The 27,879-nt window shown below is 38.3% G+C and overlaps 1 protein-coding gene across 1 annotated transcript; it reads right to left on the reverse strand.

The window, feature by feature from the left end:
- Nucleotides 1-54: 54 nt before the first annotated feature.
- Nucleotides 55-27,879, reverse strand: LOC5570533. Its single transcript, XM_021840754.1, has 10 exons — nucleotides 27,286-27,879; nucleotides 18,260-18,685; nucleotides 18,054-18,196; nucleotides 11,100-11,995; nucleotides 10,885-11,043; nucleotides 10,466-10,653; nucleotides 4,353-5,382; nucleotides 4,090-4,294; nucleotides 3,869-4,024; nucleotides 55-2,244 (listed from the first exon to the last, which is right to left on the reverse strand). Exons 1-10 carry the CDS (start codon nucleotides 27,377-27,379, stop codon nucleotides 1,201-1,203), a joined length of 4,341 nt encoding a protein of 1,446 aa, XP_021696446.1. The 5' UTR covers nucleotides 27,380-27,879; the 3' UTR covers nucleotides 55-1,200.

Below are 27,879 nucleotides of genomic sequence, written 5' to 3' on the forward strand. Positions count from 1 at the left end.
CAACAACGCGTCCTACTAGGATTTCGGATACCGTAATAATTCCACCATTCTCTCCACTTTGCGTTACTCAATTTATTGTTTATTATCCGCTTTTTACTCCTATTGCATATGAACTCCAACCTTTCGACAGCATTGCTCTCGTTTTTTAGCACGTTTTCACACGTCATAAGGATACATTTTCCTAGCATCAAGCAAGACCTGTTCTTCGCACATCCATTCACAAAACTAGCTACTCTAACGCCACACCGCGCACAACGACACGCTCTCTCTCTCGCATTGAATCCAAACCGATTATACTGACTCTATCGTCATCCTAAGCCGGGCATGCTCCTTTGAATGCGATTTTTCGACTCTTTGTGTGTTAGTTACCTTTTAGTAAAAACAAATCTTTCTATGCGGTGTGTTGTAGATCTAACAAATAGATGTTCCGTTACTCGAACGACTTTTCAGTTTCTACATTCAAATAGGGTGCTACCAATAGTGGTAGTTCTAGTTCTAGTTTTTATCATTACTCTAGTGTGTATGTTATTCTCTGATTATACACAGAAATTCCAATCGGTTTGCTTAAAACATCTATTAAAGATAGTGATTACAGAGTATGCTAGAGTTTGGGTGCACGAATTTGTTGAGACTTTTCCAAATCGTAACGTGGAGTGTTGTGCACATCAAATGATAAGGAGTTTAAATAAATAAAAAATCGAGGTGTATAAATAAATATTCGTTCGGTGAAGAAAACAGTAATTTTGGATAGTAGCAAGTTTGAAGGTTTATCTAAATGTATTAACCAATTTTTCGTTATTGTTGAGGAACTTTATTGCCAAGCTGATCGTTTTGAAACTCAACCAATCAGTGACGAAAATTGAAATTAAATATTTCAGTTTAATTGAAAATGCTGTTTAAATTTCTTCCGTTATGGCAAACTATGAAATGTATGAATAATATTGTGCTTTATTGTTATGAAAATTCACAAAAATGGCAGTAACAGGCTGTATCCAAATACCTAAATTCCATCCCCAAGGTACATTCCCAAGTTCTCTTACAGTTCAACACAAAAAAAAACAAAGAAATTTAATGTCTGTATATAAATAAAAACCAATAAAAAACAATACTCGAAAGCATATATGTTCTTCCAGAATCACAATTTCCGCTAACCCGGAACACAAGCCTTTATTACTCATCCGCTGTCAAGATTGCAACGCTCTAAGTAAGTGCCGGTTTTACGCGAGTTTTCTTCCGCTTCAAATTCGAGTCAGTCTTGAGCGAGCGTTTCTTTTTCAGCAACTTCCCGCCATCGTTGGATTTGGAAGATTTTCCCAGTTTGGCTTGCTGCTTGGCCGATGTGGCTTTGCTAAACTTACTAATCTTACCCGCCTTACCTGTGTCCTTTTCGCCTCCTGACGAAGAACCACTTCCGGAGTTTATCGCAATGGAACTGCTGCTGATGGGAGTTATTCCTTCACCGGAAGCCACACCAGGAGACCCAGCCGCCGCTTGACTGTAGGTCGAGATCAGCTTGGTAAGCGCTACGGCTCCACCGGATGTAGTCGTGGGTAGTGTGTACGAACAGCACGGAATCGCATCCAGGCTATCGTCACAGTCCAGGCACTCTTCCAGCAGCTTCGATTCCGACTTGACCTTCTTCGAAAGTGGCAAATCTCCCAGCGATGGTGGAGCAGCTAAGAAATTCGGCAACGAAGTAGCTGCAAGGTTACTCTTGAAACACAGGTCGAACCCATCGACTACACTTGCGTGCTGGTGGGGAGGGGACACTTTGATCTTCTTTCGAGGCACTTGGTGCTGATCTTTGTTCCGCATAAGCTCCTGCAGCTTTTTCCCGCTGGTCACAACAGCACCAGCAACGCCAGATTCACACAAGATTTTGCTCTTTTTGACAACATCCTTTTTGCCAAATCCCTTGCCGCCAGCGCTGCTTGTTTTCCGGGAAATCTTCCCCGAGTGTCCCTTCAAAGAACTTCCCTTGAGGAACTGTCTGCCACCGCTGGACGTAGCAGAGCAACATCCGGATGCGTTACCTCCGAGAGGATCACCGGTTCCTTTTCCGTTTCCGTTGCCATTCCCACCTACTGCGCCAGCACCAGGTGGACTGCCTGTACCGCCGCCAGTTCCGCTAATCGACCCACTAGATGGGACTCCTATGTTTTCCCATTGGAGGGCGTTCTCCTTGGCGATCTCCAACGAACTGGACGATTGATTACTGAGTCGCTTGGAGTGTGGCTTCGGGACCTATAACGAAACGGTCAGAGCGGAGAAAAGAGAAACAGACGCGAACCGTCGCTTTTAAAAGGTCTTGAACTTTTGGTTCTAGGGTTACACCAATATACCAATGGAAAACCAACTAGTAGAGATAGGAGAGGGAAGGAAAGACGAATCCATCTAAAGAGTAGTAGCAAAAGTTAGAGTACAAGACACTGTATACCGAAGATAATTGATAGAAAAAGACTAAAAGGAAAAGATGGTGTATACGAATAGATTAAAAAAGAGTAAGCAAACCAAAGAATCTAACAATTTCGCTTTATTTGAACACTATTTTGCTATTTCGGGCAACGTTTTCTGTACACATTTATTTAACTTGTTTACGATATGTTTATAGTGTAGTTACAGAACAACTTTATTTTTCATTCTTCTCGGTATGCCAAAAAATGTTTAGTGTTTCGTTTTAACCACGGGTAACCAAAAACAGACGCCGCACCAAATTTGTGAATAGGGAAAGATTTAAGATTAGCGATAAATAATCAATCTACTGCAAAATAATAAAGATAAAGAATATACTGAGGAGGGCATCATGCGTTAGTGATTAGAGTAACTGAACAATGCACCATTCCCTTAATCAAAACTGTAAAGCGATAATTCGAAAAATAAAATAATAAATTTAGAATTGACAATTAACTGCAAAGCGGTATGAATTTAGAGATTTGCGAGATTCCAATTGATTCACAATCGTGCTTGCGTCCACGCCGTATCCAACGAGATTGACTGGGATCGGGAGTGCCCACAAGTGTTGTATCACGTTTTCTTCGTTTGGTATGCTGATAATTGTAAAAAAGAGCAAGCTTAGCAATTAAAGCGTTCATAACAAACATTTCTGATCTTTGATGGATGTTCAAAACAATATGTGCCAATGAGATAAAACAAGCATATGAACATTCGTTGGAAGGAATTGGTAATTGGTACAGATCTTTTTAAAATTCGTCCCGTTGATCAATTTCACCCCGAATCACGGTATAATAAGAGAATTTTGGAATCCAAAAACTCTGAGGAAACCTTTCGACAGCTAAAACTCAATTGAATATGCGTAATAAAAGTCAGAATAGAATGTAAAACTGCGTCTAGGGGACATAACCGATTTTGAGGGGATGCAAGAGGGCTGGTAGTGGCTTACTATCTAAAAATTCGTAGAATTAGAGACCATATGACGAAAAAAGACCAAACAGTGATCTTCAAAGACCAAAGAGGAACTATAAGTTTAAGTTGACTTGCATTTAGTTGTAGGGAATTGTTAGGGGAAGCCCAATCGAACTACCAGCAAACACGTTATGAACACACTAAAACAGTAAAATGCAAACTTTCAAACAAAACCAAATTTAATATGAATATCATGGTAGCAAAATCCATGCAATAAATAAATAAATATTCACGAAGCAAACAAAGCGGATTAAAAAACAATATAAAAAGAAAGGTTTAAGTATGCTGTATAAATTTGTTCTGATGTTCAGTTTGAAAGTGTATCAAGCGAATAGCATGTAATAGCAACAGTTAACAATAACAGTTAAGTAGAAGAGTAGATGGTAGTGATACATGAAGGTAGTCAGGCAGCGTAGCAAAGGGCACTCCGGGGACAACACATTACCTTGTTGGTGACACGAGCCTTCGACGAACCGCGTTCGATTTCGATCCGAAGTGTATTGCGCATTCCCTGCAGCGTGCGGAACTCCGAGTTGTGTATCCGCGTCTGCGGGTTGGAGTTGGTCAGATCCAGTATCGATGGACCCAGAGCTCGTCCCACCTGTGGAAGCGATAGGGGAACCACTTAGATGTGGGATTTTGGTGGAGATGACAGAAAGACCATACCTCCTCGAACACAGCGGGTGTGTACTTTGGTGGAACCGGTGATTGAACTTTGGCAGTGGCAGGTTCCTTCCCCCTTGGAGGCAAAATGTTAACACTTTTGCCAGTGTTGTAGTTACACTCTAAAGTGTAGCTTTTGATCAATCCAGTGCACTTGTAGATAGCCACTCGACCAGAACCCTCCTTCGATAAACCGTCCCGTTTGCCCCTGTTAAATATTATCAATCATTAATTATCTCAAAACACATTCAAATCAAACCTCTTACTTGTAGTACATATTTCGCTCGCTAAAATTACACGCATCGTAATGGAAGTGTTGGGAGTTCATGCTCATCAACCGAGGAAGTAACATGCACTCGACGGCTTCTATAGTGCTCGGCAAATGGTTGCCGTACATGAACACGCCCTTCTTGGAAGCGTGCCCGTGCAGATCAATGTAAAGGAACATATTGCTTCTCTCCTCGTAGATCACTTTGTCATTCTTTTCGTCTAGCTGAGCCAGATAGTCCAGACTAATGTTAAGATTCTTCTGACTAGCCGGGTTGAGATACTCGTTCCGGTGGGACCTAAAATGGCTGTACATTTGGGGCGTCTGTGGACGCATTTTACCTTCCCCGCGTTTGTGGTGCAAAACGTTGGCCTTCTTGACACCCAAGGTCCCCAACGCTGACTTTGCTAAGGAACTTTGCGCTTGTTGTTGCTGCTGAAGTTGTTGCGATTGAGGCTGAGTCGAATTGACACCAAAATCCTTCATTTTGAGCATGTTCGGAGTGGTGCCAATCAGATGCGGTTTATTTATCACATTCTTGAATGAGGACGCCGATCCCTTCCGACCGGTGTCGACCTTGGCTGACACCAGTGGTGGTTTCTTCGTGTTGATGTGCGCGATTGTGCTCGCATTAGTAGTGGTGCTGTTGGCCATGCTGCTGGCAGTGCTGAGATTCGACACGCTGCGAACTGGTCGCAACGCCAGGCCACTCTCGGTGACCACGGGCAGCAGATCCGGTATCAGCTGCTCGGTGAACACTTTCGGTGGTGGAAGTACCTCGTCGGTGGTGGCGATCGGATCCGAGTCACTCGATGGGAGAACATCAACTGGATTGGAGGATGGGGATGATTCGGCCGGGTCCGAGTTACCGCCAGATGCGGGGGTGGAAACTGTGGGCTTCGAGATTTCAGAGCCGACCAGCGTTGTCGAGGAAGAAGATGACGAAATAGTGCTGCTTTTCGAAACGGTTTGTTCACCGAAACCGGAGTCCGAAGTCGAAGCGTTGTTCTCTTCGTTGGATTCGGAGTCTGGAAATAGGAAAGCCCCTTTAAATAAGATTATGTCTTGTGCCATAATCTTGATATTGTTATAGGGATCTATGGATAAATATTTGTGTTCGATATGGCGCATGTGTTGTGACTATGAAACGTAATGAAATGAATCGCTCTCTTTTTGCGATATTGGCTAGGGTATTGCCTTCGCTAGCTAGAATACTTGAGTTTTTGTGATGAAGTGAGTTGTTCATGAACAATACTGCGGTCTGGCAAAAAAGACGATATAAACTTTGCCGTTTTCATTGTAGGGGAAAAGCACTAATTTTCGACCTACAAGAATTTTGTGCCAATTTACGGATTTCCATACAAAGTAGGCCTAAATCGTATGAATAGGTCGAAAATTAGTGCTATGTGGAAAATTGGTGCTCTTCCCCTATAGAGCTAGGTATTCACTTTTTAAATTGCTTATATCACTTTATGAAACATACATTTAGTAATTGCTACTCAGTGACATATTAGGTTAATTATATTGCACAGAGAACACACAGATGCAGCATGGGTTTACAGTCGTTCGGCATAATAGCTGTTTGCCATAATGCCATTTGGCATAATAACCTTTTGGTATTATTGTAAAAACGTTGTATTTGATAACATTTCTTCTATTAAGCAAAGGGGTGTTGATAAACTGTTCGCGATAGTACGTTCCATTGTCAGCGATTGATAGGACATGCTACAAATTCTCGTCCGAGGCCATTATATCCAGGATTGTATGGTCCCGGATATTACTATACCACTGCAGTTTTTTGCTTTTCAAATTATGACAAACGACTATTATGTCAAATGATTTTATGCCAAACGGATAGACCCCTCGTAATGATGAATATGGTATTCGACCGTAAGGATACTAGTGTGATAAGCTGGTAAGTCTATTTATTCAGTTATAGCTACATATGGACCTGATGATGTTTGATGTCATTATCAAGGATAATGCAAAGAGATAGAGAAACATGGCTGTCGGGAAGAATATTGAAATGGGAACCTGTGAAACAGTTAGCCGCCAACCAGGAAGGAGGGTCCAACTTTAACAACTCCAGGAGAAGAGGGTTCTCACAAGTCCCTACCTCACGCTTTCCAACCCCTGTTTTTTTCTTAATTTCACCGTGCGTGAAGTTATTCGACTTTTTGGACGCACTAACACGTCGGAACACTTCAAGAACCTAGCTGTGAAAAATCAGCTTGACTCGTTCGCAAGTTATTTCGTGACATACACTCCCGTGCAAAAGTTTGGGTTCACCCCCTCTAAAACATACAAAAGTGTTCTGTCCATATCTCTGTGATTACATGTCCAATTGAAACTCTCTAAGCCGCATTCGAAAGGCAAAGAGTTATTCTTACTTCGTATGTATTTTTCCAAAAACATTTTTTTGAATTTTGTATACTAAATTTTTAATTAAAGTTGTTACATTTTTCAAAAAACACCCTAAAAAATCATATCTAATTTCCTCAGCATTGGGTCGACCAAAATTTCAAATCAAAGTGTCATTAGAATCGTAATCTTATATTCCTTGAAGAGACCCCACGAAATTTTGGAGGAAAAATCTGGAAAGTATTCAAAATCAATGAAACAGTCAGTCAAGTCATCGTGCAAAAGTTTGGGTTCACCTGATCCGCACGCACATAATTTTTGTCAATATCTCGGCCATTTTTCAACCGATTTTAATAGTTTAAAGCTTTTTTGAGCGCAAATAATGGCGCGTACATGATTGGTCTGAGATTTCACAGATTTAAGTAAGTTCAGGTGAACCCAAAATTTTGCACGATACACCATACTGAGGGGTGAACCCAAAATTTTGCACGATGACTTGACTGACTGTTTTATTGATTTTGAATACTTTTCAGATTTTTTTTGCCAAAATTTTATGAGTGCTCTTCAAAGTACATAAGATTACGATTCTGATGACACCTTGTTTTAACATTTTGGTCGATCCAATGCTGAGGAAATTAGATATGATTTTTCAGTGTGTTTTTTGAAAAATGTCACAACTTCAAGTACAAATTTAGTATACAAAGTTCAAAGAATGTTTTTGAAAAAATACATACGAAGTAAGAATAACTCTTTGCCTTTCGAATGCGGCTTAGAGAGTTTCAAATGGACGTGTAATCACAGAGATATGGCCAGAACACTTTTGCATGTTTTTTAGGGGGTGAACCCAAACTTATGCACGGGAGTGTACAAACACCATTCCATGTTTATTCATATAGAAGATTACATTATAGATTGTTGGTAGATCCTTATAAGAAGAATATCTTATTTGCAGACGAAACGTAGCTATTTTAAAATGGATAGTCATTAGGCCAAATGGCCACTCAGCAATACGTTTATACCAAATGCTTTGTGACAAATAAGCTACGAAAAATGTTGATAATAATCTCAACAATTTTGAGACTTTTAAGTTATTTGTTCCTTTACACTTTCGATATCGAAGACCTAATCGGAAATCATCAAATGTATCGATCTTCGCATAATTGTTCCATGTTCAATGAGATTTCCTGGAAACATGGGATAGTTATCCATTTTTCATTATTGTTATTGCGTCCAATTCTTTCTAAGCTTCAAGGATGTCACTGGCGAATAAACGTGACTGGACACCTACATTTAACTTCATTACTTTTAGATGAAACAAGTGATTCGGGGAATGCGAACATACAGAAAAAGCAGCACAATCCTATATGCCATGCGGACACCCCAGGAAAAGATATCCAGTTTATCATTTCTCAAGGCTTCATTATTTAGTAAGAATTTATTCAGTAATGCTGTCACGGATTTCTCTAAAAATTCCTTCTAGATTTCCGTACAGCATACCTTCTTGAATACAACCATACAATTTTTATGATGCCTTCAAAAATTACTCAAGAAATTCCATCAAACACCTTCCTGGAATCTCTCAAGGAAGTCCGCTGTTCTCCATGAATGAATTCAATAATTCAAATAATCAATTTTTTCCCAGGAAATCATATAGGATTTTTTTCAGAGAGTTTCTTAGGAAAATACCTGACGAATTCCAACAAGGATTTCTGAAGGAACTTTTGGACTCTTGAGAAACTGTTGTAGAATTCTTTTTTGCTTAAATTATTATCCCACAAATCATCAAATGATACCCTGGGAAATATTCTAGAGAAATTGTTAAAACACAGATTTTTTAAAGAAATTTGCATTGGAATGGTTGGAGATATTACTGTAGCACTTCTCACTTGTGGAATCCCGAAATGTACTTATTGACAAATCCATGGAGAATTCACTCGAGCAGTTGCTCGTATAATCTTTGAAAGAGTGTGCTGCTGTACAAATCTTTGTAAGACATTCTTGGACGAACTTCATGAGGAAACCAAGCACGAATCTATAGATACATGGGAAAGTCTGGAAGATCACCTGAACGAATCTGGTACAAATTTACTAGAATGGTGTCTGAATGATTTCTCTGGAGTCATTTCTGGCAGAATCCAAGGTTATTTTGGAAGAAGCCACTGTAGGAAGATATCAGCATTGGACTGGCGATGGATCTTGTGAATAAAATTCTGGGAGAATTCTATTAGACATCCCTCGAGAAATTGCTACGAATCACTAGGAGGCTTGCTGGGAAAATTTCTAGAATGATCCCTAGAAATGTCTCTGATCTGGAGGAATCAATGAAGTCAAATCCTGAAGCTTTTTCTCAAGGCATTTATGAAGAAATCCCCCAGAACCTGTGGAAGAGTTACGTATGAATATCTTGTATCTTCTAGGGTCCATTATTAACAACAGATGGCAAAGAATGCCATCTCCACGGAAAATATCAGGAAGTGTGATATGCGATTCAGAAGCAATATTCAAATTGAGAGATCCGAACCGGTTTGGTCTTAAGGTGAAGATTAATTGAAGCCAAACCTCAAAATTTCAAGAGCACAAATCTGGAGAACCGAACACCCGTTTGAGCTAAAAACTTAATCGATTGGCACCAGCGAGTGACCAATCGATAAGGTTTTCAGCTTAAACAGATGTTTGGTTCTCCAGATCCGTGCTCTAGAAAATTTGAAGTTTGGCTTCGATTCATCTTAACCTCAAGTTAGTTCATTACATAAGGAAGAAAAGGGGATATATGCTTTATAGGGTTCCAATGCATAAAAACCCTTCCATTTTTATGCTCAAATAGAATTGCACGACGGACGAGAGCGCAGATGAAATAGGTACTTGCTAATTGATTAATGAAATGAACGACCAAGTTTAACCTTCAAATGAGTTATCATTGCAATTGAGTTAGCATATTCATGATAATTTTGTATGATCCACTATATTCATTCGACTCATGCAGTGTTGATGACAGCTAACGAGCAATGCTCCTAAGGGAGCTGTGTATGGGAAAGTGCGCTTCGTACACTAGTTCACTAGTTTTGTTTTGAAACCGGACAGCGAATCTCAAAAACCGATTTGTGAAAATGGTACAATTGGTTGCTGTTTTGCCTCGCAGTGGACATGCAGAATATGGGTTGCGTTAAGATGTTTAGCAAACGTTTCAGAACAAGGCAAATCACGCGCATGGGTTCTAAGCTAAGAAGGGAAAAGCTAATTCGCGAAGCAAAGCATGAGCTTGCTGAACAAACGACAAACCATCGGCGCAGTTCTTCTCCATCGATTGGGAAATTTCCACAATTAAGCTGCTGGTTTGACTCAGCAGCAACAAAGTCGGTCGACTGGTATTGATTGCGTTGGTGCTTGGATCGTTGGATTCTTCTACGACCGGCGTTAGAACTGAGGAAGCATTATGACATACAATCGGAGGCAATGGGCAACGGGCAGATTCGATCATGGCCTTACGTCGCCGGAACACTTTATTTAACAGTTTTGCAGGCCACGGCGTGCTTGCTGCGGTATTGGTTGTTTGGGTCGAGACTTGGTGGAACAGAGACATGGATCGGGTTGTGGGTTTTCGCGTTTCACCTGTTGTGTTTTGTCGCTTTGAGATACCACCGCCGTTCGTACAGGAAGGAAGACTGGTCTGTGGTGTTAGTTTAGGGAGACGCGGCGTTTTGTGTTGAGATTTGTTAGAGCGCGTGCGGGAAGATTTACCGGTTGTCGTACCTTTCTTAATCGGTGGACACTCCTTACTTGGGGTGCTAGTTTCTACATTGGCAGCAGTGGATGTTTCCTCAAGTGGAGAAATGGCTACGATCTCTTCACTGCTGGAGTCGGGACTTCTCAGTAATGCCGCCTTTTTCTCAATCTCCAGCTCGTATGGTTCCGCTTCGTCCACTCCGAGGTGATAATACCTGGAAGAAATGTTCAACAAAGTTAATATCAATCACGGTGTGTTTAATGTACTTAAAAGAAAATCTCTCCAAAATAGCCCAAAACCTTAAAATCAGTATTACTTTCGATTCCTTTGTGAAAATATTTTCCAATTTACTGATTACACACTCTAATACTATATATTTCAATTGGTGATGCCGAATTGGTAGATATACAGTGTTCCAAAACAATTCGAAGTTCATTAAGCATACCTTATAAGTTTCCTTGCGGCATAAATCGACGGCTGGGTTTCAACGTTCGGCGTCAAATAAACTCGATTCAAATTGTGCCCACGGGTGTCCGATCGGTACAAACCATTGTACACACCATCCGGATTTAGAAAAGGGATGATTTTAAATACGTACATCCTCCTGTAAAGAACAATAGTTTCAATGATAAGTAATACAAAAATGGTACCAACTTCTACCTAAGCGTAATAGACACGACGCTCTTCCGATCGAGTAGCGTACTGAGAAATCCGTTTAGCACAAAGCTGGCCGGCGTTTCGCCGGGATGAACACGCGACGAGATGAATACAACTTTCTTGTTCTTGAACGTATGGCACCGGGGTGTCTTGTCTTCGGGAAACAGATTCCGCAAGCGTTCCTCTCGGGTATTCTGGATACCGTGGAACGAGGTGATCGTCAGCAGTTCGATTCGTCGCTTCTCCACCGAATGCGTCAGCAGTTCCCGATAGTAGTAGATGTCATCCCGTGGATCGAGATTGGTGGCTTTCAGGTCGTCCTCCAGGGTTGGAGTATTGAGCAACTGCTGAAAGCTTGGTAACTTGGTCTTAGCTTGATCAACTTGAGGTGGTAACTCGATTTTAACCTTATTCACAAGGTTGGTGATCTGTTGCATGGATTCCGATGTATTGTTGTCGTCGATCGACATGGCCGTTGGTACATCACCATCGTCCAGATGCTTCCCACCAGGATCGCTTACTTTTGGCACGATTCCTTCGTCACTACCAATCCCATCACGTGCCGTATCGTCAAACGATTCCGGGCTGGACCGTTCGACTTTGGGAGTTTTGACCAGTTTACCCTTTTTGCTACTGTGATGAGGCTGAATGTGATGATTGACGAAGGATGGAACCAGTTCCACCGGTCCAATCGGAATCGAAGCATCATACTTTTGTGATAGTTCCTGTGCGATCTGATTCATCTCGAACGGATGACGCCCGTAGCGCTTATCGAAATTACCCAACTGTTCCAGCAGCTCGTTGTAGGTGAACGGGAACGTGAATGCGTAATAGGTTTTCGTTTCGGCTGACTCAGGTGCTCTGTGTAGGAACGATATGAAGAACACATCGTTGGCAATCTGGAAGAGACGAGATGGGTCAGAAAAGATCTGGGTCATTTTGAAATTCCCGCTTTTTCCCGATTTTCCAGTATTTCAGTTTTTTTAATGATCTAATTATTAGAGCTAATTCGATATCTTATTTTTGATTTTATCCGTAAAACAATAAAATACGAAAGCAACTTTAAGTTTCAACTTGTTGCTTTTTATTAAATTGCATTTGTTACTGCATCTAAGTGTTCCTATTTCCGCTCACGGTAAATAGGTTTCGTGACGAACTAATTAAAAAAATGCATTATTTCAAATTTCGTTATTTATCCTGATATTTTTTATGGTCAAACCAAAGCTACTACTGCAATCGACATTGCATTGCATTAAAATTTTGTTTAATTTTTTGCATGAGCGGTTATTGGAACACTCAAAAATACCTAGTGATCCAATAACCGCTCACGAGGTGTTGTGTTTTCAATATAAAGAATTATTTTATAAAATGAAAATAATGTCAGACGACTTTATTCGACAGTTGTTAATATTGCTACAATATATCCGTACGAAAAATGTTGGTTTTTGACAAGAAAATTTATTGTTTACACTAGTGAGCGGAAATAGGGGCATGAGCAGATACTGGTGCACTGATGGTACTTTGAAAACTATCATAAACATTTCTTAACATAGGCAGTGCTTCGTGGAAGCACAAGCAATCGTGTTTTTGCTTTCGTTTCGTCTTGTGTAATTCGTGTTAAGCCTCGATTACACTACGCGTGCAATGCACGAACGTTTGCTGGAAAAAGTTCGTTCAATATTCGCGTAAACTGTTCGAGCTTCTGTAAGAATATTACACGGTTCGAGCAAAAGTGTATTTGGTTCTACTATTGATGGTCATAGCAACCAATGTGTGGCTAATTCATAGTTCGTCAACATGTCACTTCAATTGGCTACTGTTGCTGTATTCAAAGTATTTTATAAGCGGCGTCGGTGATGTAGTGGTAAGCGTGATTGCCTCTCCCTCCAGTCGGTCGAGTATCAATTCTCGTCGACGCTGTCGGGAGTTTCTGTGGCATAAATTCTCTGATCACGTCTTCCTTTTATTTACAAACGGTTTCTTTAAACTAATCTTTCTTTACTTTCAGACAATTCTAAACATTTTCCGAGCTTTCAGGAATATATCTAAAAGACTCTTCAAAAAATCCAAGCAGGAGTGTTAAGGTTGTTGAGTATGCAGGAATGACTTGATAACAATGTCGAAAAAATCCTTCAGAAATTTCGTTGAAAACTCAACATTTTCCTTCAGGGTCTCTTTCAACCAATGCTGCAGCAATTCCTCCTGAAACCCATCTACTGATTTTTTCCAGCGTATACTTCAAGTTAGCTTCCAAAAAGTGTAGCTGGGATTTTATATATTTTTCATATGAAACTACCCAACAAATCCGTTAGAAATTTCCTCAATAAATCCTCAAGAGTAAATAACAAAAAAAAAAATCAATGGGTTATACAATCTATGGCAGTCACTTCCAGAAGTGACCTAACGGATTCTTCATGATATTTTAAAGCCAATCATCATGAACTTCATAAATAATTTCATTGAAGGTTTCTTCCAAGAGACTTATGCGGAAATATTCCTGCAAACTTCCAGAAGGACCTGGCATTCCTATAATATTATTTCGAGAGTTCTAAAAAGTTTTCAAGAGTTTCCTCCAATGCTTTACGCTGTTGTAAATCTTTCCTTCTGAAATTTCTCCTAAATGTTTTCCTAGATTTTTCCCAGAACTGTTTAGAGCATTCCCATAATTATCCTAAGCTTTGCTACAGAAGAATTATTCTTAGATTTGATTTTACAAATACCACTACTAGGCTTTTAACCAAAAATAACTAGAAAGATTTTTCTTAGAAAGTTACTTTGCTATGAGTTCTTTCAGAAACGAATTATTTACTTCCAACATTCAATTTTAAACGTTTTTAGTTAATTTCTATTTAAATTTATTTGGAATATAGAATTTAACATCACAGATCCCGAGTTTTACAAGGAATTGTTCCAAAAATTTATTAGGGGGCAGGATCCGTCATTACTTTTGGAATTTTGAAAATCAGTTCTTTTTTCGTTTGAAATCGACAATTGAAGTTTTGATCATTACGATGATGGGATGGACGCTTGAACGTCAACGGTTTACAAAGTTCATAAAGACGTCTTTCTCAAAGCCTAATTCCTAAAAGTATTTTGATTCCAAAACAAAAACACATGAATTTTTCAACATATATTTCCACGGAATACTCCACTACTTGTTTCCTAGTTTACCCCGCATTTTATTTTACGAAATTGTAGTAACAACTCTCATAGTAGAATACTTTTTAAAAAATGCTCCTATGCGGGATGACTTGCAATACTTACTTTCCAAGAAATTTAGAGTTCTGAAGAACGGAATACTTTTGTTGTAGGACTACTACATAATCAAAAGGGTGATGATTCATCAATCAACTACAAATATCCGGTAGAAATATTGCTCAGTATAGATAAAGTACCTTGATTATTTTATTTTTTTTTTTTAATTTCTTCATTAGTATTATTCCAAACATTAATTCATTTCTTATATCTAGGTGTTCTGTGTTATTAGACAACACTATCATCCTAATTTGGTAAAACAAATCTAAGATTTTATTAACATTTTGTTAACAACATATTACATTTCATTTGCCGTAGCAGTTCAGATTTTTTACAGGTGAGTTGATTTCACCTGCTTATAAGAGAAAAAAACGCTTTGAATATATTTAACCTAAACATATAACGCATTAATCGTGGCAATAGAAGATTGTAACGATTTTTGCCTGAAATTATTAATTATTTTATTTGACATTTGTTCAAATGTTTCAACATTGGATATTCCATGTAACTCATTGGTACTATACCAGGGAGGAAGCCTCAGAATCACTTTCAAAATTTTATTTTGAATTCTCTGCAGAGCTTTCTTCCTGGTATTACAACAGCTAGTTCATATTGGTACAGCATACAACATGGCTGGCCTGAAAATTTGTTTGAATATCAAAAGCTTGTTCTTAAGACAAAGTTTTGATTTTCTATTAATAAGGGGATAGAGACATTTTACATATTTGTTACATTTGGCTTGAATGCCCTCAATGTGATTTTTGAAAGTTAAATTCTTATCTAGCATGAGCCCTAGATACCTAACTTCATCTGACCAATTTATTAAAACCCCTCTCATCGTGACAACATGTCTACTTGAAGGTTTCAAATAAAGAGCATTTGGTTTATGTGGGAATATTATTAGTTGAGTTTTGGAAGCATTAGGAGAAATCTTCCATTTTTGCAAGTATGAAGAAAAAATATCCAAACTTTTTTGCAATCGACTACAGATGACACGCAGGCTTCGTCCTTTGGCGGAGAGGCCTGTGTCATCCGCAAACAAGGATTTTTGACATCCCTGAGGTAACTCAGGTAAGTCAGATGTGAAATTATTGTATAATATTGGTCCCAAAATGCTGCCTTGAGGAACACCAGCTCTTACAGGAAGTCTTTCAGATCTGGAGTTCTGATAATTAACCTGAAGTGTACGATTTGACAGATAACTTTGAATTATTCTAACAATATATGTTGGAAAATTAAAGTTTTTTAATTTAATAACCTTCAGATTTGTTGGAACGGATCAAATTTGTTACACGTAAAAGTTGATGAGTGGTCGAATGAAGGACCTTGATTATTAATGCTTCATTTTCTCATAGCATTTAGTTTCTTACAAATGAGTGATCAACATTTTCTTGTATTGGTTCGAATATTCTGAATGCATGGATAACGACTAATGAAAAATATCTAAATGTTGCCAGGGATTTCATTTACTTTTACTATTGTGGAATCTTTATCTGAAATCCTTCAATTTTTCTCTGAATTCATTCAAAATAACATAAGGGATTTCAACAAGTGTTTCACCATTTCATCAAACATTTTAAAAACTTTTTTAACCTAATGCATTTAAAAAGTCATGAGATTCCTTCAGAAATATCACCAAAGTTTCCTTCATAAATTACTCCAGGGATTCCTTTGAGAATTCCTCCAGGGATTTTTTGAATTTTTTCATGAGTTTCTAGAATAATGTCTCCAGGGATTTTGAAACGATTCATTCATAGATTCCTCCTGGAAAATTTTCCATAAATTACTCAAAATCTTTACAGTAGCAATATCTCAGCGATTCTTCAAGGAATTTTCCCACTAATTTCTCCAAAAAACTTTTAAGGAAGAATTTTCAATCTCAACCGTATTTTCAGACCGGTTCCGGTAGAACTCCATTACTCCAGGAATTTCGTTAGAGGCACCTCTAGCGATTCCTTCAACGATTTTTTCCAGAGGCTCTTCCAGAATATTCTCTACAGGGCTTCTTCCAAAGATTTTTACAGGTGTTTCTCCATATATTTGTCAATTTCTCCAACGATTACTCCAGAGATGCCTCCAAGGATTCCTTCAACAATTTACCCAGGTAATCTTTCAGAGATTCCTATAGATTGTTTTTCACAGACTCCTCTAGGGATTACTCTGAGAAAATATCTACAAGGATTTCATCTGAGATTTCTTCAGCAATTTCTTCAGGAATTTCTCCTCCAGGAGTCCATCAAGAAAATTCAAGAACAAATCTTCAGAAAATGAGTGTTTGGAAAAAATGTTTGAGGAATCCTTCAAATGAATTGTTTGAGGAATCCTTCAATGAATTCCGGAGGTTATTCCTGATGTGATTACTGAAGGATGGAAAATCCATGGAGTAATTCCGGTAGTGATTTCGCTAAAGATTTGCTGAATTCATGGAGGAAACTCTTGAGGAATTCACGAAAAAAATACTTCGAGAAATCTCTGCAGGAATTCCTGGTAGAATGTTTGTAATGTATGGAATTATTCCGGAGATTGTTTCAGGGATTCCTGCAGGGATAACTCTGCAGGAATCCCTGAAAAAATCTCCGGAATAATTCCTGGTGTAAGTTCGAGAGTACTACTTGGGGATAACCCTGCTAGTATCCTTGGAGCAATTCATCGAGGAATTTCTAAAGAAATACATTATTCAATCCTAGAAGAAGTTGCAATGGTGTAACCCTTGTAGAAATTACTGGAGAAATCCTTGGTGAAAAGAATCCGTGTAGAGATTATTCTAGAGGAATCCTTCGAGAAGTCTCTCGAAGAATTTCAAGAGAAATCTGAAAATTCCTGGAAGAATTTATGGAGAAATCCCTGCCCAGCTTCTGGAGGAATTCTCTGAGAAATTCCTGATGGAATCTCATTAGAAATATTGCTGGAGTAATCTATGAATAAGTCTCTCGATACATCCCTGCAGTAACTCTAAAGATTTTCCTGGAATCTTTGGTAGAATTCCTGGAGGGACTTCTAGTAGAATTTCTGGAGCAATTTCTAAAGGTATTCCTGGAACCCTATCTTAGCCGGTCTGAAAGAATCTGGTTGCGGTTAAAAGTTGTTTCTGGAGGAAATTTTTTTCTCAATCCTGCCAGCTTCTCATTTCACCAAGGCCCTGTTAGATACCCGTTGTTGAACAGGACATTTGGTCAATGATCTCATAGGGGCATTTTCTAGTTGTTAAACAATCGAAAACTGTTCACCGTTATACGAATTCTTATTCATTTAATTAAAACGATAGAGATCGCAGTTAGTTTTCGGGTTTCTATAGCTTTCTGTTATTTCTGATCCAGCTTTAAAATCTAACCGGATTTGTTTGAGATCTGGCCATGATTCTTCGTCATGCCAGGTCACAACCCTCTTCGATAAAAGGGCACATAAGATCGTCAGATTAAGAATCTTCTGTTGGATAGCATTTACAAAAGAAGGAGAATCCCCTCTATTGCATATATTTATGTTGTTAGACGATATCTAGTTTAAGAAATCTTCTCCTCGTTTTTTTTATTAGCGATGCTACTTCAAATTGTATGATGGGCGTTTGCATCCTACCTTTTTATAAATTGGGCATTGATTTTCTTACAGTAGACGACAAAATATAATTGTTGTTATTCCAAATGACAGTAATGCCAATTGACCAGTGTGAACCAACCGAGTGGAAATTGAACAGTGGATACTCACCGAGTACGATGGCTTATCCTTGATCCGCTCCCAACGACCGCCCGGGCCAACTTTGGTAACCGGGTGCATACCTTGGCTGAACAGCTTTGCCTGTTTGTTCAAATTCATCACATTGAACTTGACTATCTGGTTCGGACGGCCACCTAGACGATTTCAAAGATACATTTCAGTACTCTCTCCATTCCCACACATAAATCGTAACCAACCCGTCACAGCGAAGTAGAACCATGTCCTGTTCTGATTCTCGTACGGCGTTCCGGCGCAATCCGGGCGCGTCCAAAGATTGAATTCCACCTCGACAAAAGCTGCCGAATGGTGATGTGGCTGGTGACTGGTGAGCAACTGGTGGTGCAGCTCCGGCGTAGTCCCAGTCGTCGTTACAGAGCCAACAGCAGGTTGCGGAGAAGTTGGTTGTGGAAAGTGATGGTGATGGTGGTGAACAGCTGTAGGTGAGTTACCTCCTCCTCCTCCTCCTCCTAGTATCAGGGACCCGCCACTAGACAGGATGGTGGGCGGTGGGCCAAGAAGGGTGGTGCTTCCCGGAGAAAGCGGTCCACCCACGTTGGCGCCGGCATTAGATACCGATAGGCAACCGACACTGGAACTAACATTGTTACCGATTATGTTCAGTCCTGGCAGGGAGAAGGGAAGAATGAGAAAAGTTTTACTTTTTCTGTTTTTCATGATTCGATTTTTTATTTTATTAGGTTTGAATGGCACTGGACGAGCGTGCGCTGAATTGTTCAAAACAGGGTTTATGAGTGGGATCTATTTTGGTTTTTATCGCAATTCACAAATCAGGTTGGTAATAGAGAGCAGCAGAGTGAGATTTTTTTTCAAACGTATACCTAGTAATATTTGCAGTTATAAATTTTATATTTTATTACTTTTGGAAAAACTATGCCCTAGGAAGTCGCGAAAATGTTTGGATTATCGGAAGAAAGTTAAGGATATCCATAAAATAGGTTAGGAGTTTTGAGGAGTTTCCTACGAATTCTAAGTAAAGGTATTTGCAAAAATCCCTGGATAAATGCTAAAAGGACATTTTTTGAGCCATGAAAGAATATCTTTAGCAATAATTGGAAAATGAACCTGAAGGATATTCTGGAAGCATCTCAAAGGGTTCTCTGGAGGAATTTCTAAAATAATGTCTGTAGTTTTTCTTCGAAGCCATTCGGGAGAAATTCTTGAAGAATTGATTTATCAGGAAAAAAAACTGCCTCAAATAACATACAGCTGTTTTCAATTTTTTTTCGCCAAGTGATCATTACAGAAATATGCTTTGCTTTCAAAAATACTGCGAGATAGACGGAACTCCAAATTTGTCAAAAATGACAAGTTTTAAGTGTTGCCTTCTCAATACAGCAAATCGACATTCTTATCACATTTTAAAAGTATCGAATCGTTAAATTTAATGAATTGATTGAATTTTTATTCTTTTATAATAGAAAATAGAGCAAGTTGTAAGCACAGTACGGTAATAAATACAAACAATATATACATATACTTGGGGACGAGTTTAAAAATGTTCGGCTGCACAAAGTCGGTAGCCTAAAAAGTTTTGAAGACAGTAGAACAGTTCAATCTACCATACCTACTTTCAAATAAAAACCCTGTCCACTAATCAACCGATACCATCGACCGTAACGAAGATAGGATATATCGTTCTACATCAATGAATTTCCAGACTTTCCAAATATAGAAGTGCAAAACTGAAAATTGAGCTGTATACTGTACAGTATACGATCAAAACCGATTTCATTAAAAGATGGTTTCGAAGCGAAGCTCTATCAATAGAATCTATTTAAATTAATTCACCTAATTCTCGTGGGTTTTGTTCTGCCACATGAAACCTAACCATAATTCACTAGATATTGCATGTTCCCAACCACAAACGATATCATAAAAAAGCAAAAAAAAAAACGAAAGTAGGTATAGTCAGTCGACATTGATGCCGCCGAAGACAAGACATTTTTCTTCGTGGTTTGCCCTCGCAAGAATGTGTGTATTTAGGTGAAACCAATAATCGCTTGCGGTTTTATAGTTCATGTCGAAAAGTTTGTGAGGTAGGTTCCGTACCGTCACGAAGGATGTCCATAAACCAATAGCACGAAACGCGATTGGTTCTATTGAGACATATTATGACTTTCGGTAAGTACATAGACCGATTATTCTTGATTATAATAACGTCTGAGCGGATTCTTTATGAAGATGTTATCGCGAGAGATCGATACAAACAACAGTCGGGGGAGATGTTATTAACCTCTTTTGGTTTGCTCCATCGATGTGGTTTAAAATTCTTTGACAGAATATAAAATGGGCATCAGGAAATCAAGATTATTTAATCCTAAGGATTCACATAGATGGTCCATAGTCTGTGAGCTTTGGCTAGTGCCCAAAAAAGACCAATTTTTCTAACGTAACATCTAAGTTTTTTTTTGAAGATTCTCCGTCACATAACGTCAGGTATTAGAGATGAGCATTTTTATTTTATTTTATACATTGATTAATTTAGATATTTGAATTGCTTCCTTCAGGTATTACTCCTAACTTTTTTGCAGGAATTTATCCAGTGATTCTTTCACGGATTTGCCTAGAAGTTTTTTCAAGATAATTTCAAGACACCCTTAGACATACTCTTTCAATGTTTTTTTTTTTAAATTTTCTTGAAGAAGTTCTTCGTCTCCCAAGAATTTTCTTCAAGAATTCGAACCGTAATTTTTCCATTTTTGCGGAGCGATGTTCTGGGCTTCACATTTGCAATTTTCGAGAACTTTCTCTACACATTCGTACATTATCGAACAGCAACCCTAAAATAAATTTGGTTAAGTGTTGAAAAGGTTACAAAAATCCCTATAATCATGGAGAACTTCAGCAAACCCTGAACTACTTTATGGGGAACCCTAGAAAAATTACTTTAAGAATCTCAGGGTGGTTTTCGGGAGAAATTCCTGGAAGAAATTTACTGGAAGAGTCCACGGATGATTTTTCGTAAGAGATGCTGTGGAAACGGTTAGAAGAATTATTGAAAAAATCAGCGTTCTAACTCCTGAAAGAATCCTCGTAGGATTTCTTGGAGAATTTTCTAAACGAAGGTGTGAGTGGTGGAGTGCTGAAGCATTTCCTTGACAAATTCATTTGAACATCCCTTGAGAAATCAATGGAGGAACTTTTAGACGATCCACTAGGAGAATTGCTGAAAGAATCTCCAGAGAACTTATGTGGGGATGCATGTAGCAGTTCCATAATGTATCGATGACGATTTCTTTATTTCATGCATCCAGACATGATTTCATGCATCCAGACATGATCCAGACATTTCTTTAAAAGTATATTCAAGCCAAATGTTGGAGAACTCCGCTCAAAATATTTGCAGTGATTACTTCAGAAATGTTCCTGTTGTTCTTCTATGTAGTTTCCCTGAGAAGATTTTTTCAGAAATTTCCGTATGAACTTCTACAGGTTCTGTAGGTTTCCTTACAGCAAAATAATTAGAGGGATTTTTTGGAAAAACTTCATGAGAAGAAACTTTCTGATTATAATTCCTGGAGCTGTGATATCCTTATTAAATCCAAAAATCGTAACCGTACCTCCAAAACTCATACGGAGCGATAGCTGTGGTAAATCGGACCGCCAACAATTATTTAAGCAGCATTTTTACATTTGAGAAATTCAAATCAATCAGTTTAAACTTTGAGGTGTTTAAAATTAACAGTTTTGGATTATGGTCTTTTAACTCAATGTGTGAAAAGGCGTTCTAAGTTATTTTGTACCAAATAGACTATTGCATCTGGAAAATTAAAAAAAAGACTTTTGAGCTCATTTGTTTGAAAAAAAAAAAACAATTAGGAGTGGCGAACACACCAAGGTCGAAAACTCTGTGGAAGTGATATCGTAAATTGGGTTCTAAAATGTTTAATGAATTCTTGTTTTTATTCAATAATACGAAAGAGCATGTTCTTGCAACTACTTTAGCAATTTTTCCAGCTCAAATAACGGCTATAACAAATTTAAAATTTAATTTTAAAAAACTGTTCCAAATATGAACCTTGACACTTTTGATCAAGTTTGACGTTCACTTTGTCAACAAAAATGCCACAGGGCTTTTAGTTTTAACACTGGAGTTGTTCCTATCTGACATTTTGGAAGGGACACGGAAAACAAAAGATACCCAAAAATATGAGTTTAAACCAAGGGGTGTGACAAAATCTCAAAAACAATATTTTTTTTAATGAACTTTAACCAATGAAAATCATTTATAAATTGAGTAAACATGTGTTTTTAGCCTAAACATAAGCGTTTGGTATCAAAATTGGGACAGGGCTTTAGAACCCTATTATAGTATTTTTTCTAGCTAAGAAATCTCGAATACTTATTCAAATAGACTCAAGTCAGAAAAGTTAACAAACTTACTTTATCAATCCTACGTGTTGTGCAAACGAAACTCTACACGTAGTGTGTTTTTTTGGATGAGGTGAAGTTGGACTTCTAAGAATTTGAGTTTTTTGAATAGTTAACTTATCGGTAGAGGAACAGTTTAAGTGCAGTGAATAGGTAATCGAGCTACAATTTCAACGCTATACTTTCATGAATTGTGTACATTTTGTCAGTATCGCATAAATCGCAAATCTTTCCGGATATGTATAGATATATTGACGAATAAAAGTGGGGTTATGTTTCGTAAAATTTGGAAATCGAATAAGCTAATTCCAGCTTGCTGTCGTTTAAATGATGCAAATTTTGTCAAGAATCTAATAATAAACATTTTTCTTACGTTTTCATCACAATTAAAGTTGTCTGACAAAAACCAGACAACCTTACATTTTTTGTCAATTCTGATAAGTTGAATTCGTTGATCATTGTTTATAATCAATCTTTTGGACCACGGGAATACATATTCGTGATCAAACGTCAACATCCCACCGCAAAATCGCTAGTGTTTGGAGGTGATTTTAACCTCCAACTTGCCAAATAACCTCCAAAACATCACCTCCAAGTTAGTTCCAATAACCTCCGTTACATGAAATATGGTGGCGCGTCGATCGTCGCAAGTTTATCGTTAAACAGTCAATAAAAATGGATCTTTGGTCAGCCACCCATCCTGTTGATCTCAGTGTTTTTTTTTTTGTGTTTGTGAGGCTTATGATACTTAAAATAAGTAAATTCATTTCGTAATCAATTAACGATGATAAAAATTTTAACAAAAAACACCGTGCGATTTTGACAACAGACGCGCCTGTTCGGAAGGAACATCTAAGGATTTCTGACATCTTCTACTAAATGATCCTCAAGAGTTTCAAGAGTACAATTCTTACAGGTACAGGAGGTCGTTGGAATTTTCATAAGAATTACATTGCGATTGTAGTTGCTGTTCAAGAATCTGTTGCGATTGATGTGAGTGCTAAAGGCGGTAAGAGGTTTGGAATAAGGAAATTGTAATCATTCGGCATTAAGGTCTTCCTTAGCCGAGTGGTTAGAGCCCGCGGTTACAAAACAAAGCCAAGCTGAAGGTGTCTGGGTTCGATTCCCGGTCGGTTCAGGATCTTTTCGTAAAGGAAATTTCCTTGACTTCCTTGGGCATAGAGTATCATCGAACCTGCCACACGATACACGAATGCGAAAATGGCAACTTTGGCAAAGAAAGCTCTCAGTTAATAACTGTGGAAGTGCTCATAAGAACACTAAGCTGAGAAGACTCTGTCGCAGTGGGACGTAATGCCGAGAAAGGAAGGAAGGAATTATCCGGCAGCAATATGCTTTGAACTATTCAAAAATGAGCTGGGCATGATAGAGATAGACACTATTGTACGAAGAAATAAACTAGCTGTTTCACAAGGATTACGATCTAGGATGCTTCAGCTTGCGCATGAGAATAATCGAGGAGAATCAATTATGAAAATACGTTTGAAGGACCAAGCATGGTGCCCAGCAATGGATCGTGAAGCCAAAGATTTTGTAGCGAAGTATGAAGGATGCCAACTGATAGGATTCCCAAGTAAGCCTCTTCCTATGTGTAGACGAGCACTTCCTTCAAAACCATGGATCGATGTGGCTATAGATTTTATGGGGCCATTTATCTTCTGGAGAATATTTCTCGCAATGCCCTAAAAGCCATTGGTAACCACGAGCTACACACATGGTTACCAATGACTTTTAGGGCGAGATCAGAAGTTATGCGAGATTTGTTGGTAATAGTTGATTATTTTAGTGGATATACGCAAATGGAAGTTATGTCAAAGTCAACAGACTTGATAAAATATTTACTCGATAAGGGTATCCAAGAACCATTACCCTGGATAATGCGAAACAATTTATTGGAAAGGATTTAGAGGAATATTGCAGCATACATTGCTTTCATCTTAATCATTCAGCGCCTTACTGGCCACAAGAAAATTGATTAGATGAAAGACTGAACCGGTCATTTATAAAAAGGCTGCTGATTAGCAATGCATTGAAGAGAGACTGGAAGAAAGATTTTTGAACAATTACTTCCTAATGTATTATACGACTCCGCATTCAACTACCGGAAACAAAATTGTGCTACGGTTGCACAATTAGAATTGCTATCCTCCATTGACAATATAGAAACTACTACGGAATTGTCGGATTATCGGGATCAAGATAAACTACATAAACAATAGGATAAAACAGAAAGGATAGAAGACATTATCAAGAATTGGACATCTGTAGCGGAGACATGGTGTTGATGCAAAACCTTCTACCAGCCAACAAACTAGCAACTACATTAGGTAAAACGAAGGATTAGGTGTTGGAACGTAGAGGTATTGGGGAAAACCAAGACACGGGTGTAAAACACGAATGAAACATTGCACATTTGAGGATAATTAGCATTACACAAGCGTTGACTTCTCCTTCAGATTTGAATTGTGCCAAATTATTAAACTTCTGGAAAGTGTTACAAGCGCTAATAATCTAGCGATAAATGTATGTTTCTCAGATTTTGGAAAGATCTGCTAGTAAGAAACTTTCTGAAAGAATTCATCAAGGAATATTTGAGTACTCTCTCGATTCTCCATAACTTGATATTCTTTAGCACGATGGATTTTTCAGGCTATTCAAATTTTCATACACCGTGCTCTCCATAAGTCGATATTTTCATATCTCAATGTCTCCACTAGTCGATGCCTCGTGAGAGGTTTTCTCTCCATAACTTGATATCTTTTTTAAAATCCATCTAATTTGAGAAAACTTGGACTAATTCTTGTTTGTAGGAGATAAAATACTTGCACGTTGCAATGAAAGTTAAAAAATATGAAGATGCAGTCGACTCCCCATAACTCGATATTCAAGGGACCATCGACTTATAGAATTATCGAGTTATACAGTCATCTCTCCCTTACTCGATATTTCGTATCTCGATATCGAGTTAGAGAACCATAGTAAAAGTTGATTTTCATGGCTACCTCGATGGTCCCTTGGATCGCAGTTGCATTGATTTTGTGTTCTGTAACTCGATACCTCCCTAACTCGATGGTCCCTTCAATATCGAGTAAGGGAGAGATGACTGTAGAACATACCGATACCAAAATTTTTAAAATCAAAGATTCAAATTTCTATATTTTTAATACTTTTATGATCACTTTTGCAAGCAAACAATATCATTTTATTGATAGCATTTTGAAAAAATATCTTTCGAGACTTTTTTCAAAATGTTCGAAAAATCCTTTTACTAAAACATATTTTTTTTATTTTTATGTTTTTAAACTTTTATTACAACTTGCAAGTCCTTTATTCACTGCCAAACCAGAAATGGTCTATGTCTCCCTATACAAAAAAGGGTTTTAGATGGATATCGAGTTATGGAGGGAAATTTTCCTCCCACGTGGCATCGACTAGTGGAGACATCGAGTTATAGAAATATCGACTTATGATGTATGGGAATTTGAAGGGACCGCAAAATCCATCGAGTTATAGAATATATCGAGTTATAGAACATCGAGTTGTGGAGAGTCGACTGTAACAATATCGATTGTCAGTAAAAATTACATGATTTTTCGAGCATTTAGAATTTTAGAATTACCTAAGGAATAAAAAATCATAACTCAATAACGAAAAGCCTTGACAGAGTTATTTTGGCTTCAACAGAAAGATTTCAACCTCTACAAGATGGGAAAAATATAAAATGAATGTTAAAATTATTTTTGAGCATAAAATCGCTTGAGCCACTATTGTTACACGTGTTACAGTAGTTGCGCTAGTGCTCCAGTAGTAGACGTTCGGGAATGATATAAAGAATTTTAAACAAAATAGTTCATTTTAACATAGGTTCAACATTTTTCCCTAGTAAAAGCAACTAAAATATTTCAATTGAAGTATGGAGATAAGCTCTGGGACATTTCTTCATTTTTTCAAATCTATTCAAAAAACTACTTCCATCTGATGAACCATTACTGGAACATAACGGCAACTATTGGTACAAGAGAGCAAACACTTGCAAAAACTTAATTGTTTCTATGACTTTTTGATAAAATCGACTAAACTAGAGACGATTCATCCACCAAAACAAGCGCATGTTGTTTTTATAGATAAATATACGTTTTATTTCATAGTCCAATCTACTGGTACATTACAGCTATTGGTGCCGACACCCTAATAGTTTTTAAAATACTATCATCAATATAAAATTGCTATCTCACATAAGTGATTATAAGTGTATTATAAAAATACAGAAATTTGTTCCTATGTTTTAGGATTTTTTGTATCGGTATGTTCTAACTCGATAATTCTGTTTAAAAATCGATGGTCCCTTGAATATCGAGTTATGAAGATTCGACTGTACTTCTTCATGAAAATTTCTAAATAGAATTACCGGAGAAATTTTTCAAGCAACTCTACAACAATTTCCTTGTATGGTAGATGATACCTTCTAGGTATAAGTACTGTTTGAGATTTGCCCCACGATTAATCATAAACGTCATTGCCCCAATTGGCCCCACACCAATACTAACGCAAGAAGCAGATAAAAAATAAACTTTGCGACACCTCTTCCTGCTCTCATGTATCATCCTCAGAATCTTGCAGGCGATCGTTTACAACAACCCAACCCGAGAGCCTGCCGTACAACAGTGCCAAACAATAAAAGAGAACTTCCATCCAAGAGCCCATTGGCTCGCCGTCGTCGTCGTCGTCAAAACAAAAATCCGCTGATTGACACATTGCATTGGGGGGCTGGATGCATTTTTTTTTCAGCTGATCAAAGGTGGCCACTTACCTTCACAGCACCGGACCAGTTCCACTCGGCCCAGGTTCCCCGAATCGAACTTGGAGTAAAACGTATAGCCAGCGCACTCGAAATTATCAACCATTTTCTTTTTTCGAGTTGCTTCATTCCTTTCCCAACATAAAAACTGCTGCTTCTCTGCTGGTGCTTCCAGCCAGTCACGTCAGATTTTGACTCCCTTTTTTCTCACCTCCCCACGAAATGCACTCCAACACAAAAACTCACAGCACACTTTGCTTTCTTCTCTGGCAAAATCAGCCCCACCAATTAGGATCACACGCTTTTCCGATTCCGATTTAGGATTTACCCCCCCTAAAAACACTCCCGACGACCGACCAGAGGAGCACCGATTCTTCCGATTCCTCCCCAAAAGGCAGGAAAAATCTTCGGCCACAAAATTTTCCTTTCTTTTCACCCTTTTTTTTGCACACACAGCTTACTGTACTGTCTCTGGCCAACACAAAAACATTACGTCATTTATAGCTGCAAACGCACACACTCAAACTAGCTTCCGTGTCCGACTGCGATTCGAGTTCCCAAGGTTTCCTTCCGTCGATCGCGAGAGCTGGCGTTGAACTGATGGGA

The sequence above is a fragment of the Aedes aegypti genome, chromosome 2, assembly GCF_002204515.2.
Source record: "Aedes aegypti strain LVP_AGWG chromosome 2, AaegL5.0 Primary Assembly, whole genome shotgun sequence".
Lineage (NCBI taxonomy): Eukaryota > Metazoa > Arthropoda > Insecta > Diptera > Culicidae > Aedes > Aedes aegypti.